At 42.2% G+C, this 15,138-nt stretch overlaps 1 protein-coding gene across 1 annotated transcript; it reads left to right on the forward strand.

The window, feature by feature from the left end:
* asxl1 (ASXL transcriptional regulator 1) lies at positions 1-14,970 on the forward strand. The gene is made up of 12 exons (XM_081386914.1): positions 1-546; positions 4,418-4,500; positions 4,807-4,924; positions 5,760-5,913; positions 7,002-7,075; positions 7,842-7,926; positions 8,522-8,641; positions 9,659-9,825; positions 9,936-10,032; positions 10,156-10,261; positions 10,375-11,287; positions 11,412-14,970. The coding sequence occupies exons 1-12, from the start codon at positions 490-492 to the stop codon at positions 14,433-14,435; spliced, it is 4,998 nt and encodes a 1,665-aa protein (XP_081243040.1). The 5' UTR covers positions 1-489; the 3' UTR covers positions 14,436-14,970.
* The last annotated feature ends 168 nt before the right edge of the window (positions 14,971-15,138 follow it).

The following is a 15,138-nucleotide window of genomic DNA, read 5'->3' on the forward strand; positions in this document are numbered from 1 at the left end:
GCACATAACAATGGGAGTGGCCTCATCCCGTCAGATGCGTCAGATGAGCCGCGGCTGTAGGAGCGACTGAAGAAGAGGGGGATGGGGAGAATTGTTTTTGTGTTGCATTCCTGCAGTGTGTTTGACCTTTGACCTCATTGTTGTGTTCTCCTCGTCTTGCATTCCAAAGTGAGGATTTCCTGCAGTATGCCAAAAGCTACTGGGGCTCGCCTGTTCTGCGCCCTGTCTGTGTTTACCACTATTTAACCAGTGAGACGTTACCAAAAAAAACTCCCTGGACCTCCGCTGCTGCAACAACCTATCGCTTTACTGGCAAACCGTTTTACGGAAAGGCGTGCGAGTTTAAACGGAGCGACTACGCAAGTCCTAGGGGTGAAAAGGAATCAAAGACCCGTTTGGTGTTACAGCTAGCCTAGCACGCTAACGGGCTTGCCGTGTATCACGCACACGTTTCATATCCGCTGCAGAAATCCGCACCCGCGCGACAACATGAAGGACAAACAGAAGAGAAAGAAGGAGCGCACGTGGGCAGAGGCAGCTCGTATGGTAATATATTAACAATTTTTGAGAAAATTATAGCGGTTTTATTCCTGTGTGTAGGGTTAGGGGTGTTGTACGAGAGCCGCGAACAAAGCTGTCTCGCGCTGGGCTGGACACATTCAGGCGCCGCCGCTGCTGCTATTTGTGTATCTATAGACAGTGTGTGATGTTTCATAACCCGGCTTTTACCTTTACGCTGACATGGCTCTTGACACAAGGTGCCTGTATTTACCCTGACAACATAAGCATTACATTTGTAGTGTTTGTGTCTCATTTGAATGAAAGAGCCCTTGCTGGTAGCCTAGCGTATTAGCAGCTCTGCCCGTTTGACCCTTTGTTTGCAGGGCTTCTTTTGGCGAGCTGAATAAAATGCTGAAAATACTCCAGTGTGAGATATTTGCCTGTTATTAAAGACCAGTTTTAACAAATGTGTCTTAAATACTAATTTGAGCTGCTTGTTTGTCTTAAGCAGCAGCTGAGATAGTAGGCCTTATTTCTGTTTTTATCCAGTTCGTAATTAATTGGTATTTTTTGTTAGTTTATTAGGATCTAATTTTTATATTTATTAGGAGCATTGGGTATTTTAATGGTTTATGTCTGTATCAGTAAACATCTGTATGCAGTTGAAAAACGATTTGTGTCTCTTATCATGTTAAGAAGACAAAACAGCCATGCATCTGCTATTATGATAAGAGGGTTTCTCCTTTATTCTCCACAATGGTGGTACATGGATGTATAAAATTAATCTGTAGTGCATATATTATTGCATGTTAAATGTAAATTATACATAATTCAGTTCATGCTTCTGGGAAGATGCTTGTATTATATGATCTGCATCTTCATAGTTTCTTTGTTGCATTTGGTGCAAATTAAATGGTAAACGTGTCTAATCTTGTTGCAAAGACTGGCATTTAAGTAAGATATATGTCCGGCATCATGACTTTCAGCTTTTGTTATAAAGAGCTTTAGTAGAAACATAACTGTATAATGTGAGACTGTATCAAATAAAATGCTCTCCCTTATCAGACATTGTTAGAAAGAGTGTCACAGACCAAATACACCTGTGCAGCTGAGTTCATTAGCGTTTTTGCTTTCTTTTGATACATTTTGTGTGGTTAAAATCATTATGTCTGGCAGGTCTTTGTCTGCTTTTCTAGGTGATCATAACAGCTTTCACTCTTGAATTTGATCCACCCAAACAGACCAGACAGTCTTTGAATTTGGTATTATCTGCTGTTTGGCTTATGGCTAGTTTGAGATAAAGCATGAGAAAGGTTGAATGAAGCTACAGACATGATATCTGGCAAGAGTAGATCTCGAAACACAAGTGTTGTTTTTGGGTGTGGATCCCATGTGCTAGAGAACCACTGCTTGTATCAACTATTGCAATTATGTATGTCACAGTTTAGAACCTGTAATTAAATGTGAACCAATTAAGTGTGATGCCAAATCTGAATAAAAACGCATCTAATATCAGATGTCTGTTTTACTTCCAAGGATATTGTCACCTTATACCAACAAAACAAATTTCAGGACTGCTCTTTTGCAGGTATCTCATGCATGGATTGAGCTTTGGGAAGCAGGTATGGGCATGCCTGTATACCAGATAGAGTAGTCACCTACCAGCTCCTCATCTGTAGTAATGGGACAGGCTCTCGGGGAGATGAGGGCACAAGGGCACACTCAAAACCAAATGGACTGAATACTTTAAATCCAAGTGCTGCTTACTACCTGCAACATCATATTTTCAGTCCCATTAATTATTGGATGATCAGGTCTTTTAAATGATTCTGATGTATGAGTGATTAAAGAGCTTAAAAGAGTTTTGCCGCATTATATAATGACTTGGAAACAAAGCAGCAATGAGAAATGGCAGCTTCGGGAGACAGATGCAACCAGATACTTAGGCTCAAGGCCAATGTATATCAGATCTTCTTGGTGATACATTTGTTTGCAATAGGAAATGTGAAGCAGGCCACCTATTTTAGTGTTTCTGGTTATTCACAATAGTTCATTCCTTAAGGGGACTGCAATGGTGTATAGTCATCTTTGGTGTGTTGAAAAGAAAATTTGGTTTTCATTAGTCCTGATGCTGGATGTAGGTGATGCTGTGGTTTGTTTTTGTGTCTATTTTAATATTGCATCCTCTACAAATGGATTGGATGTTTGTGGGAACAAGAGTCACATCACTTCAGAGCATTTTCGTGCAGCAAGAGTTTTGTTTGTAACTTTAACCCCTTGTCTAGTCTGTTGTGCATTTATTCCCAGAGATCCATATGAATTGTTCGATATAAGACCTTTTTAAAAAGGCAACTTTCAGTTTTTTAGTCTTCGCTAGTTCTCATGACAGCATAATTTTCAATTAAAATGTCATAATTTGATGTTCCTTTGAAACGGCAGACAACTTCAGTGATTTTTATCCGCCCCTTTCTTACAATCGACTGCAAGATTGCATTCAGGTGTGGCTCCATCCAATCAACAACTGATGGATAGAAGTCCTCTCCCTACATTTTTCTTTATTTTTATACTCCTCTTCACTTGGCTGTGCATCAGTACTGAAGAATAGATCTGTCACTACTTCCATTTCATCATGACTTCAAGAATACTAAGCCACTCATTTTTAAGTGCATACATGTTAGGAATTGAGTCCGCTCTATGAATTATGGTAGTGTATAATATTACTCCATTTTTCATTCCCTATGGTACCATGAAATAGCTGGGGTGAGAGGAGTAGAAACCATGCTGGCACAACTCGACAGAAGCAATGCATAAATGTACTGCGTCTTTCAATTGCATTACGTACACACAAGCATTGGTGCCTTGTCAGGACTATGTTATAAATAACTAGGAAGTTAGTCTGACATTGGCCTAGTAGTTTGAAGTTCTCACAGCTTGACGTTTTTCGTGCCTGCTTCCTTGCAGGAAGTGCACCTGGCTGGTATTTTATCATTTAATTTAGTGTGTATTTATTTTATAGCATGTGCTCTTCCATTTCCTGTTTCAATGTCCTTGGTTTTAGACTCAGTTGAACACAGTGGAAGTGGATATAGTGCTTACCATTTTAACCACCAAGTAATCAGAAGGTTACATGCTCTTGTGGCCAGAACGGGGTGGAAATTATTTGCTCTGTATCAGTGGGAAGAGGAATGTTAAAAATATGGTGTATTGTTATGATTAATACACTCTTCCCCCATTTCACATTTTCTGTGAATAATGTTCTTCCTGAGGTTTCACACATGCTACATGATATCAGCGGTGTTAGTCTTTTTTCTACTTCATATAGGCTAAAAGCCTGTCATATACAGGAATTGTGGAAGTCTGGAATTATGCAGAACCTGTCTAATATGGACCTAAAATAAGAAAGCTGAGTGCTTCTGTTAAAACTGGCATGGTGGTCTTAAAATAAGTATGAATTGCAATGGTACTGTAATTGGCAAGCTGAGAGTGCTGTGCTTAAACTGTTAAGCGGTTTTCACAGTAAACCCCTCACTGAAAGATTGTCTTTTTTATTTTATTCATCCTCTTTAAATTGCTGCTACATGCCTACATCCATACATGTACAGGTTGACGTCTTTGGCAGTCACAGTTCAACTGTTTTTGAGTCTCTCTACCAAGTTGTGTTTTTAAAATGATTAATTGTAAAAAGTTTTAAAAACCTCTCTGGATCATTCTGTTGCACAATGCCTGGCTGTTTCTGAACATAGATTTTTAAACATCCCCAAATAAATGCATTTGATTGGGGTTTGATGAACCCAAAACCCAAGCCCCGTTTAATAGACTAATCATAAATTAAAAAATGTGTATTTTTCACAAGTGTAAAAAAATCATACTAAATTTGATAGTTGTTGATTTTGATGTGCTTTTTCACCTCTTGCAGGTTCTGGAGAACTTTTCTGATGCCCCAATGACACCCAAACAGATTCTGCATGTCATCCAAACAAAGGGGCTGAAAGAAATGAGGTCTGGCATAAAGCATTCATAAACATAAATGTACTGTGTTTCTGTTTTGAGCAGTGATATTCATGCTTGAGATTTGTTTCCATGTTAATGAGTACTTTTTTTAACACTGTCTCTTGACTGGCTTTATTGGTGTATATTTATAATGGACTTTTTTTGTGTTTCTCTTTTTCTCAAATTATTTTCACCCCAAAATAGAAGGTAAGATTAATTTAAAGATCTATTGGTTGCATCTTCCATTAAAACAGTTTAATCTTTCTTACTTGAGTGACACTTGCACGTTTCTACCCCTCTTTCATCCTTCCTCAGCGGCACAGCTCCACTGGCCTGCCTGGTCACCATGCTTCACTCTCAGGTCAGAGGAGACCGAGTGAAGAACAGTATTTTCTTCAAGCTGCCTGGAAGGATGAGTCTGTTTACCCTAAAGGTAGAGAATCCGTAAAACCTTGCAGCATTCTTTCTATGCTTCAAATTCTTTCACTCTGTTTTTCAGGGTTCCTATGCAGTTTGCAAAAGCATGGAATTTGAATTGAGTAATTTCCAGGTCTTGATAAGTATGGAAAAAAGAAAACTGAGTATGGAAAAAATATTTGTGTTTCAAGACAATTTCACCTATTCAGTTTTTTAATATACAAAATTATAAATTTAATAAATAAGTAAATGTATTATACAAGCAAAGTGTTTTCATGACTAAAGTTTAGCGATCCTTTAGTGACTGTCAAACACGAGTGAGTTCAAGGCACACAATTTCGTTATGCAAAACTGTTGTTCTTTACCATAAGCGAGTCTCTTTTGAACTTCACTAAAATAATGTTTTTTCAAATGCCACTCAAAACGGCAACAAATAAAGGAGCAAGCTATCGTCTTAATTAGACTGTACTTTGCTGTTTGGTGATCATGCAACATAAATCCACATTTACAGTATCAAACTGGTGTATCAGTGGTGAATATATGCTGGTTTTAAAACATTTAAGGTTTCTTTTCATGTAAGTGCATGTTATCACTTCAAGAAAACCAATGAAAATTAAAAAAAAAAAAAAATTCAGATGGCTCCACTATATACCAAATATAATGTTGTATGAACCATTTATGTTATGGACAAAAAAAAACCAGAGGTTTGGACATTTGATTCTGGAAAAGTATGCAATTTTGAAATGGAAAATGTGTAGGAACCCTTGGTTTAGCAACTGGATTATGATTCTGATACCCACATAGAAAGAGCTACATGTCCTGTGTCTGTATCTACCCACTGGTGCCTACAGAAAAACGCACTTCAGTGGACAAAGAGCCCGACAGCGAACGAGTCTGGAGATGGGACTGGTACTTCAACAGGATCCACCACAGCAACAGTTGAAGGAGCAGAGCAGGAAAGCTGTGACTCCACAGAGGCGGCTGCTGCTAGTGGGGAAAATGATGGTGTGTGGACTATTCACTCTTTTCTTTCACCTCCCCAGCCAGAATTGATTAATTCACCCTGTTTTCCAGTAAGTGGAACAGGCTTATAAATTAAAGAAGCGTATAAAAGAGCTGAAAAGTAGAGGCCCCATCTTTTCATTTTTAAGAAAAGCTTTGATTCCAAACGGTGATGAGCATTAAATACCCTGAGCTTAAGAAGCATGTAGTGCCTGAGAGACATTGATTTCTTTTTTTGCTTTGGATGTGTGTGTTGCCATGGATACTGCGGCACATGACGCATCCAGCAGTGACCTAGATGAGAGTGGTTTAGAACATGTATTTGTGTGTGGCGTGAAAGAATACATGTGATATTATTCCTGTAAATCACAATGCATTTCATATTTGCTCTGTTTTACATATTTATGTGGTGAAAAAAAAAAACACTTTTCATCCTTGGCAGGTGTGGTTTGATGTTTCGAAGCATGATGATTCTAGAAAACAGCTTTATTTCTTATTCCATTTTTTAAAATGCATTTCCCATAAATTTAAATAATGCTTATGGCATCTGTTATTCTTCTGCGTAAGGCAATTACCATTAGTGTATCTTTTTAAATTTGGGAAAAGAAATACCGGAATCACTATACAGCCTGATTATTAACCTGATTATTTTTTATCTGATGAGTTTCGCTTGTTTCAAAGTAAAAACTCCATTGTGACCGGATTTCAAATGCTCTTCCTTACAATCGCGTGCAAATGTATACCTTTTGGTACATTTTATTGTGATATAAATGCATACAAGGACTAATGTAAATGCATAATACAGCCAAATACGTTATAATACAGTCAGCTTTTGCACTACTCGCCCCCTTCCCAATACCAAGCAATCAGCCAAAAACGGAAGTGTTCACCAATGCCCATGTGTTAGTGAATAACCAATAAGAAATGACAGTGAATTACTGCTCCTGCACTTGTAATCTACTGTTGATGAAAAATCAGTGCCATGTTTTTCTCTCACTCTCTCACATTAACACATGAACAAAACTAAAGTACAAATTGTTGAGGTAAAATTATTGATGGATGTTCTGCTCGTTTCCTCCTCTTTGTTCCAGCTTCTGTGGATGAGACTTCCTCCAGTGCCTCTTGCTCCACAGAACCACAGACAAGACTCAGTCGCTCCTCGCAGGTACCTGCAGTGCCTAACTTCATCTTTACAATGAACCATCACCTTCATAACTAATTTTTACATGCAGGACCCTCCAAGCATGGATTTTCATCTATGCATCATCCTTATGCACAGCACTCAACTCCTCCTCAGATCACTAGCTATGCCAGGAAGGCAGCTGAATACATAACGTCAGTATGTGAAAATGAGTCATTAGTGAAGTTCAGAAAGGTGACATGAGTCAGATCAAGAAAAACCTACAGATAACACTGACATCAGTCATGAAAAACACTTTGATCCTAATCAGATCATTTGCTTGGTTGATCATTTTAAGTAAATGCCGTAAAATTGTGTGTGATTTAAGCACTGACTCCACAGGAACTCCAGTGCTAATCAGCAGATTTTGAAACTTATGACTGCCTTCATGCTTTTTTTCCCCTCTCATTTGCATAAAGTTGAACATTTTCTCCATAAAGCTGAAGTTTGATGCTCTTACCACTTGTCAATCCCACAATCCCCTGCTCAGGCCAGTCGCTCAGCTCCCATAGAGAATGAACTGAAAATGCCCACTCATCTCCAGGACAGTTACACCCTGTTTTTTCCTTTTGCATTCTTTGTACCTGCATTAATTCTTTTTTTTGTTTTTGTTCAAATCCTTACATTCTGAAATGTTATCAGATATTACATTCCTATTTAAATTCTCCTCTGAGCATGCTGTTATTTTCCATTTCTGTGGAGGAGCTGTGTGTGTATGTGCTCATGATTATTTCTCCAATCCCTCTTACAGTCAGGGAGACAGAGGAAGAAAGCTGTGATGATGCCCCGTGTAGTGCTCACTCCTCTCAAGGTCAACGGTGAACACGTCCCATCAGGTTATAATAGCTCTTTTTCTTGTTCACTTTTTTCACCCCCCTTCTTTCTGTATCCCTCCCCCCCACACTCTGCAGTGGTTTGTATACCTGCTTCCTCTGACTGTGGATGCTCTTTATCTGAGTGGCCTGACAGTGTTTGTAATTTTACACATTGACACTCTAATCATTTATAGTGCAGTCTCCTCAAGGGCTGTTTTCCCACAGTTCCCTCCTGTTGACAGCCGCCGCCTCTTTTTCTTGGTTAACTTTGCACTAAAAACAGCATCTTTTCTTGAAGCCACTGACATTTTTGTCACTTGAACGTCAATACCCCTCAGTGTGAAAGCAGTGTTTCTGGTTTGTCCTGTCAGCCCTGCTCTGTTCCCCTTGGATATCTGCTTTGCATTTGCGCCTTAGAGATATCCATTCACCCCTCTTCCTCTTTGTCTCTGTGCCTCGGGATATCCGTCCCTTTGACTTTTTGTGTTTCACGCACATGCCTGTCACTTTGGCCTCTTTAGTGCCACTAGCCTTCATGCCTCAGCTGCCCTACCCACACTCACTCGTTCTCAGAGAGTCTCACCAGCCTCCATCCTCCCCCCACCTTTACCCTCAGGAGCAGCGGGGAGGCGCAGGGAAGGCTCTAGGGGGGGTCCAGGCCCTACTCTCCGTGCCCGCTCCGAGCTGGGCTGGAAACGCACCCAGCACTTCAAGAGCATACGTGGTCTTCGTTCAGGTACAGAGGATGAAAACCAAGGACCCCCATGTATTAATTACTTCCCCTAAGCCCCTTGCTCACAAATGTCCCCCACAACATCAATAATTAACTTCTTCCCAGGTATTACATTGAGTGAGTGAATAGCTAACAAGTTTGTGTCAATCTAATGACAATGTTCCAGTCTTTATTTCAGTCACTTTATTCCCAGTCAGTTATTTCTAACCAGCAATTAAGGCATCTGGAGGAAATAGTGAAATAAACAAATAGCCATTTTCATTTATTTTTATCATTTTCTATTTGCAGTGGATGGGTGCAAAAAAAAAGTATTGTGTAGAATATTTTGTCCTGATGCTATTGAATGAAGAACATGCTATGTGAATCTTTTGTCATGCTGGTTTCTCAAAGTGCATAATTGTTTTGACTTCTAATAAAATTGACTTAACTGATTAAACTTTTAAAATTTAAAGGTAACGATATCTGCATACATAAGTTTGGAATCCAATGTTTATTCCTTTGCTTCAGCTCATTTTATTCCTTTTACCTGAGCGTAAATGGGACAAACTCATAGAAACCTGACTAATTTCAAACCTTGTTAGTCTATAGCTGAGTTCAGACTATGGTTTGTCTTTTGCAGTTTTGCCAGTGTAGTTTGTTTTATTCTGTAGACTCTCAATAAGCTGGTCTTAGATCTTAGCCAAAATATGTTTGAATTTCATTGTAGACTTGTTTTGTAGTGTGCTTATGTATAGGCATAATGATTTCGGTTATTAATTGCAGCATTAGCTAATGTAATGTTCACCTGATAATAATGTAAAAGCTGTGTGGATTGATCAATGGCTCAGGTAAACTTAAAATAAAGACTATTGTTATTGCTTTACTAGAGTTCTGCTATAACACCCTCTGATCATACAGATTTACTAGCACTTCATATTCATGTATCATACACTAAATATATGGGAATATAGACCAGAGTCTGCTATTAAGATATTACATAAATATAGCCCTCAATACTCAATGTAAGAATGTATTTTGCAGGTCCCATGAAAAGGAATCGAGGAGGAGTGGAGGTGGATTTTGAGACTCCAGGCTCCATCCTGGTCAACACCAACATTCGTGCTCTCATCAACACACGCACCTTTGCTGCTTTTCCCCCTCACTCCCAGCAGCAACTGCTCCAGCTTTTACCAGAGGTGGACAGACAGGTATAATTCTTAAAGAATTGTAGAATTCTTAATTTTCAATTGTTACAATTGTATAAATGTTCTTTTTTTTTTTTTTTTTTTTACCAAAATTTCATTCTTTTAATGTGTAGGTTGGCCCCGATGGCCTTGCTCGGCTAAGCAGCTCGGCCCTTAATAATGAATTTTTCACTCATGCCTCCCAGAGCTGGAAAGAGCGTCTTGCTGAGGGTGAATCTCTTACTTTTGTCCTGTAATATATGAAAAGAAATGACAGAAACCGACCAAGACAAGTCGCTCTAGGCAATTTACTATATTGGTGGATAAAGTGAAAATATTTTTACATTCTTGAAGGTGAGTTCACTCATGAGATGCAGGTCCGCTTCAGGCAAGAGATGGAAAAGGAGAAGAAAGTAGAAGCATGGAAAGAGAAGTTCTTTGAGGAGTACCATGGCCAAAGGTTCAAAGACTTTTTTTTCCCTATTTTTTTTATCTTAGAATTATTTTGTTAATCTGATTATTAATGTTGAATTAAAATAACTTATTCTGTTTTTTTTTTTTTTTTTTTTTAAGGTCTGGCTTGACAAGAGAAGAGGCGTTAAAGCTCACAATGAGCGATGCTGGAGATGTTGCCGGTGCAGTTTTAGACTCTGATTCTGCTACAGTAGCTACACCCAAGAGGCGAAGTGTTGGAAGAAGACGGAGGGATGGCCGTATCAGACGGCGTTCACGGGCTGACCTCAGACGTAGAGCTCGGCGCTCACTTTGCAAAAATACAACGGCAACTTTACCTTCAGAAGAAACAACAGAGAGCACTGCAACTCCAGATGTTATACCATCAGTTGCATCACCAGTCCCAGAAGCAACAGCAGTTCAGGCAGAGGTGGTCCTCCAAACAGACATTGGGCTGGAAGCTCCAGAAGAAAACCTCTCTGCAGAAGCTGTCCCCTCCCCTGTTCCTGTACCCACGCCTCCTCCAGAATCCACAAGTTCAACCTGCGATGAACCAGAAACCTCCACAGGCCTGTTGCCTGAAGTACCTGAACCAGCTGTTGCATCTACCTCCTCTCCTTCCTCTTCCTCCTCTTCAACTTCGTCGTCATCGTCGCCTTCTTCCTCTCCCTCCTCTGCCTCAGACAGACAGACTTTTGCCGCAAGCTCAGACTCCTCTTCTTCCTCTTCCTCCTCCACTGCTGCTGTTGCCACCGATCCGCTGGATGATGGGGCTTCAATCATTACCACTGGCACAGCAGGCACTGGCGCAAGCAGCAGGGAGAGCAGCCCCGCAGCAAGTCCCGCCACATCAAGTCCTGCAATTCAGCTCAAGGAGCAGAAGAGAAGGCCAGACGAGTCCCAGGCCTTCACCAGCTTTCCCGAGAAAAGGGCGCGGCTGGATGAGCGTCAGTCCTTTCGTAACACAGTTGACTGTGTGCACTCAGAAAAGCCACAACCTACAACAGAGGAGCCCAAGGTCCCGCCAATCCGGGTATGTTGGACATGTTATTTTTTCTTATTAGTCCATTGTAAACCTCTGTGTAGTTAAACTATATCCTGTATAAAACTGTAAACCTTATCTCGTATGCGTGTTTCTCTTCTACCCACTCCACTAGATACAGCTCTCCCGGATCAAACCGCCCTGGGTCAAGGGGCCGCCAACGTACCAAATCTGTCCCCGCATCGTGCCTCCCAACGAAGGGTCGCGGCGCTCTGGGACAGGGGCGCGCACCCTGGCGGACATCAAGGCCCGTGCACAGCAAGCCCGTGCCCAGCGAGAAGCCGCTGCTGCTGTTGCAGCCTCTGGGGATGGGGGAGGGCCTGGGGGGAGCGGCCCGGGGGGTGGTACTGGGATACCGGATCGCTCCAGCGGGAGGCGTTCGAGAGAGCACCCAGGTCCCGTTGAACCAGGAGGAGGAGGAGGAGGAAGACGAGGAGGAAGAGTTGATTTGGAGGAGCAGGAATCGCCTGCGAGCTCTCATTCGTCTGGAACACAACTACAGCTGTCCAGCGTAGATTCAGCTGACAGGCCTCAAACCTCTACCCCACTGACTGAACCATCTCCCTCCTCTGTGTCTTCAAACCCATCTCTACCACCATCAGAGTCTCCGAAAACACTCACGCTATCGCCACCTGCAACCGACAGCCCTGCTTCCCAGGACCAGGTGGAGGAGATTTGTGGAGAGGAAGAGATGACTGCCTGCCCAAGTGATAAAGCCTCGGAGCAGACCTTAGACACCCCAGTGCCTACGCCAAGTGATCCAGAGTCTTTTTGTAGTCACCAAGACCCCAGAGGTGAAGAGGCAGAGTTCAGTGAGAGTAGAACGACTACTCCTGTTTGCACCTCAGCATCAAATGATGCCATTTCTTTAGTGCCCACCTCTATACCAGACTCGCTGCCAAGATTTGGTGCCCAGGGTGTGGATGTCATCAGGACCTTGGCAGCTTCTCAACCCTGGGAAGGTGAAAAGAATGGTGGTGAGCTTCACCCAGGGACAACTGGAGTTATCCAGCATGGCTCAGACTTGAAAATACCCAAAGAGACACTTGTTACAGCCCGAAATGGATGGGTAGAAAGTAGTGAAGAGCATTCCATGAGAGAGGGGATGCTACAAGAACATAGGAATGGAGAGAGTGATGCTGATGGCAAATATGAATCGGGCTCTCTACCATGTCTACCAAGTAATGCTGGCGAGGAAGACACTGGAGCACACAGTGATTCAACAGAGACAGCATCTGACTTTGAAAATGAAACTCAGGAGGATGAAACCGTGGATTGGCATGGAACCCAGATGGATATTAACGGCATGCATGCTCAGAATACAAAGTCACAGAATCATCCTGTCATTCAGACCTCAAGTCGACTCACTTCTTCGATGTTGAATCCTCCTCAGCACCAGCAACCAGTCATACAGGCCCATATATCTAACCCCAACCATACCCAAACTGTCATTCAGGCTCGCTTCCCAAATGGTGTGCCAAACCAGCCAGTCATTCATTCCAACAAGCAGCATACAATTCATACCCATGCTATAAACCGTGCTCAGGAACAGATTACCACTGCGCCCTCTCAAGCCCAAGTGCAAGCTTACCTGACACAGGCAGAGAGGGACCAAAGCAGACATCTACGGCTGAATGATAATGGCAATGGTGTGAAGCTGTTTGTTTCAACAGAGGATGACACCAAACCTCTGAGCAGAGGTCCTGGAGAAGATTTTGTTTTAAATTCTGCTGGTCCTCCAGTTGGAAGAAGATTCCAAGGTTCATCTCGACCAGTTTCCTCTGTAGAGGCCAACAACCCTCTTGTCACCCAACTTCTTCAAGGCAGCCTACCCTTAGAGAAGGTCTTACCCCAGCCTCACTCAGTCAGCAAGCTGGAAATTAATCGACTTCCAGGTTCCCCTGCAGGTAACTCAGCCAGTCGTCAACCTCCAAGAAATCTGGGACCACGTTTTAGAGGCCCATCTGAGTCAGGAGGACCTATAGAAACTGGTGTCTCTGACTTCCAACAAAAAGCAGCATCCGTTCGAGTATCCCCTGGACCTGGTCGAAACTTTGGTTCTTCGCCGCCGGGTTCTGCTCCATCTCGAATGGCATGTTTGTTTGAGGAAGCCAGCCCAAGAACCACACATGTTCAGTTCAGTTCTCAACAACCAGGAGGTGCAGTGCCCTCAGGAGCAGTACCTGTCATAACATCCCTCCCATCAAACTCCTCTGCTAGAACTTCAATGGATATGAACTCTCAGAATGCTCCAGTTTATGAATCAGCTGTCATTAAAGAGCACCCTGGACCTCTTCCTCCACGAGGTGAAAATCTGGAGAGGCCAGCTGGCTTTCAACAGCATCCTAACAATCTCTCCCAGTCTGTGTGCAGAACTGCACCTGATGCTCCCTCACCTCCACATGGTGACCTTTGTCCGTCGGAGGTTGTACCTACTGTTAAGATTAACTGGCGCCCAAGCAAACCCCAACCACCCCAGTATCAGCAACAGCTTTCTCCTATAGCTACAGTAAAGAGTGAAGTCTCCTCGCGCCCTTCGTGCCAACAGGCTCTGACCAAAAACTCACCTGCTCCTATCATTGGCAATACTTCTGTTGTAATAACCAAAAAGGAGCCTCTGGACAGTTTTCATGGAGGTGGTGGAGCTATGGAAGGACTGCTAAATATGGAAATGTCTCTTGTCAGAATGGCTAAAAAGGAACAAGTTAGAAATCCATATGCCCGTCAAGCAGACACTTCTGCTTCCCCTGTCTCCTCCTCTCCTTCCTCATCTGCCTCCAGTCTCCCTTACCAGTTATATAGCAAGCTACCAAAACTGCAGCAGAGTGGGGGCAACGGAGGGTCCTCATCCAGCTTCAGTTACACAGCTAATGTGTCTGTGGTGGATGGTAGCGGCTTCTCCCGCAGTTTAGCCGATGGTGTGCTGCAGATAAGGCCACGTGTGAGCGTCAGCAGCGGTGGAGGCCAGAGCGCCACGCTTAGCATTCAGGCATTTGCGGACAGTGCTGCAGAAGAAGTGGCTCTCAAATGTTCCTGCCGACTTAAGGCTATGATCATGTGCCAGGGCTGTGGCGCTTTCTGCCATGACGATTGCATTGGCCCCTCGAAACTGTGTGTGTCATGTCTGGTTGTCAGATAGTTTGCTGCAGCTCCTCAAAACTGAGTCAACTGGTCAGAGCAAATACTTTGATCACTCCAGACAATTCTAGCCCCTTGCCAGTGGTTGAATACCACTGGAAATCTTGGACTCTTGTGAGCAAAGAATGAGGACACTGCAGTATTTAAACGGGCCAGATTTTTTGTTGCTGGGCCAGGCAATACAGTAGGGCTGGAAGATTACTTGTAAGATAAAATTCAGTCTGTATTTTTGTTGCATATTTTTTCTATTGCTGTTATGATGGTGTTATTATTACAATAATAATGATATTGTTATTATTATTGGTATTATTACGTGAATTTACATGGCACGGTCGATTGTAAATTGTGCCTTTTTTTTCTCCAACAAAACATTTACCTCATCTACTTGACACCAGTCATCAGTTCAGTGTGAAAATGGTGGCGTTCCTTTTTGTTTTCTTCTCTTGATGCCTCTCTGTGAAGAGAGCTTTGAGAATTTTGTGTAATGTCTTGCAAAGAAATATTTTTTTAATCATTAAACAAGAAAATACATTTTTGTTATTTTGTAAGTGCTTTCACTCTTCTTTTTGTTTCCATTTTTATTTTCTTATCCAAAGTGAAGTCCAGTCTGTACTTGGCGGTTAAGCACAGTATTCAAATCTAATAAAGCTGAAAGTGAAGGTATTTTCTCTATTTGAACTTCTTTAACTGAGGGTAAGGTGAGC

This window comes from Scardinius erythrophthalmus (assembly GCF_964197995.2).
Source record: "Scardinius erythrophthalmus genome assembly, chromosome: 15".
NCBI lineage: Eukaryota > Metazoa > Chordata > Actinopteri > Cypriniformes > Leuciscidae > Scardinius > Scardinius erythrophthalmus.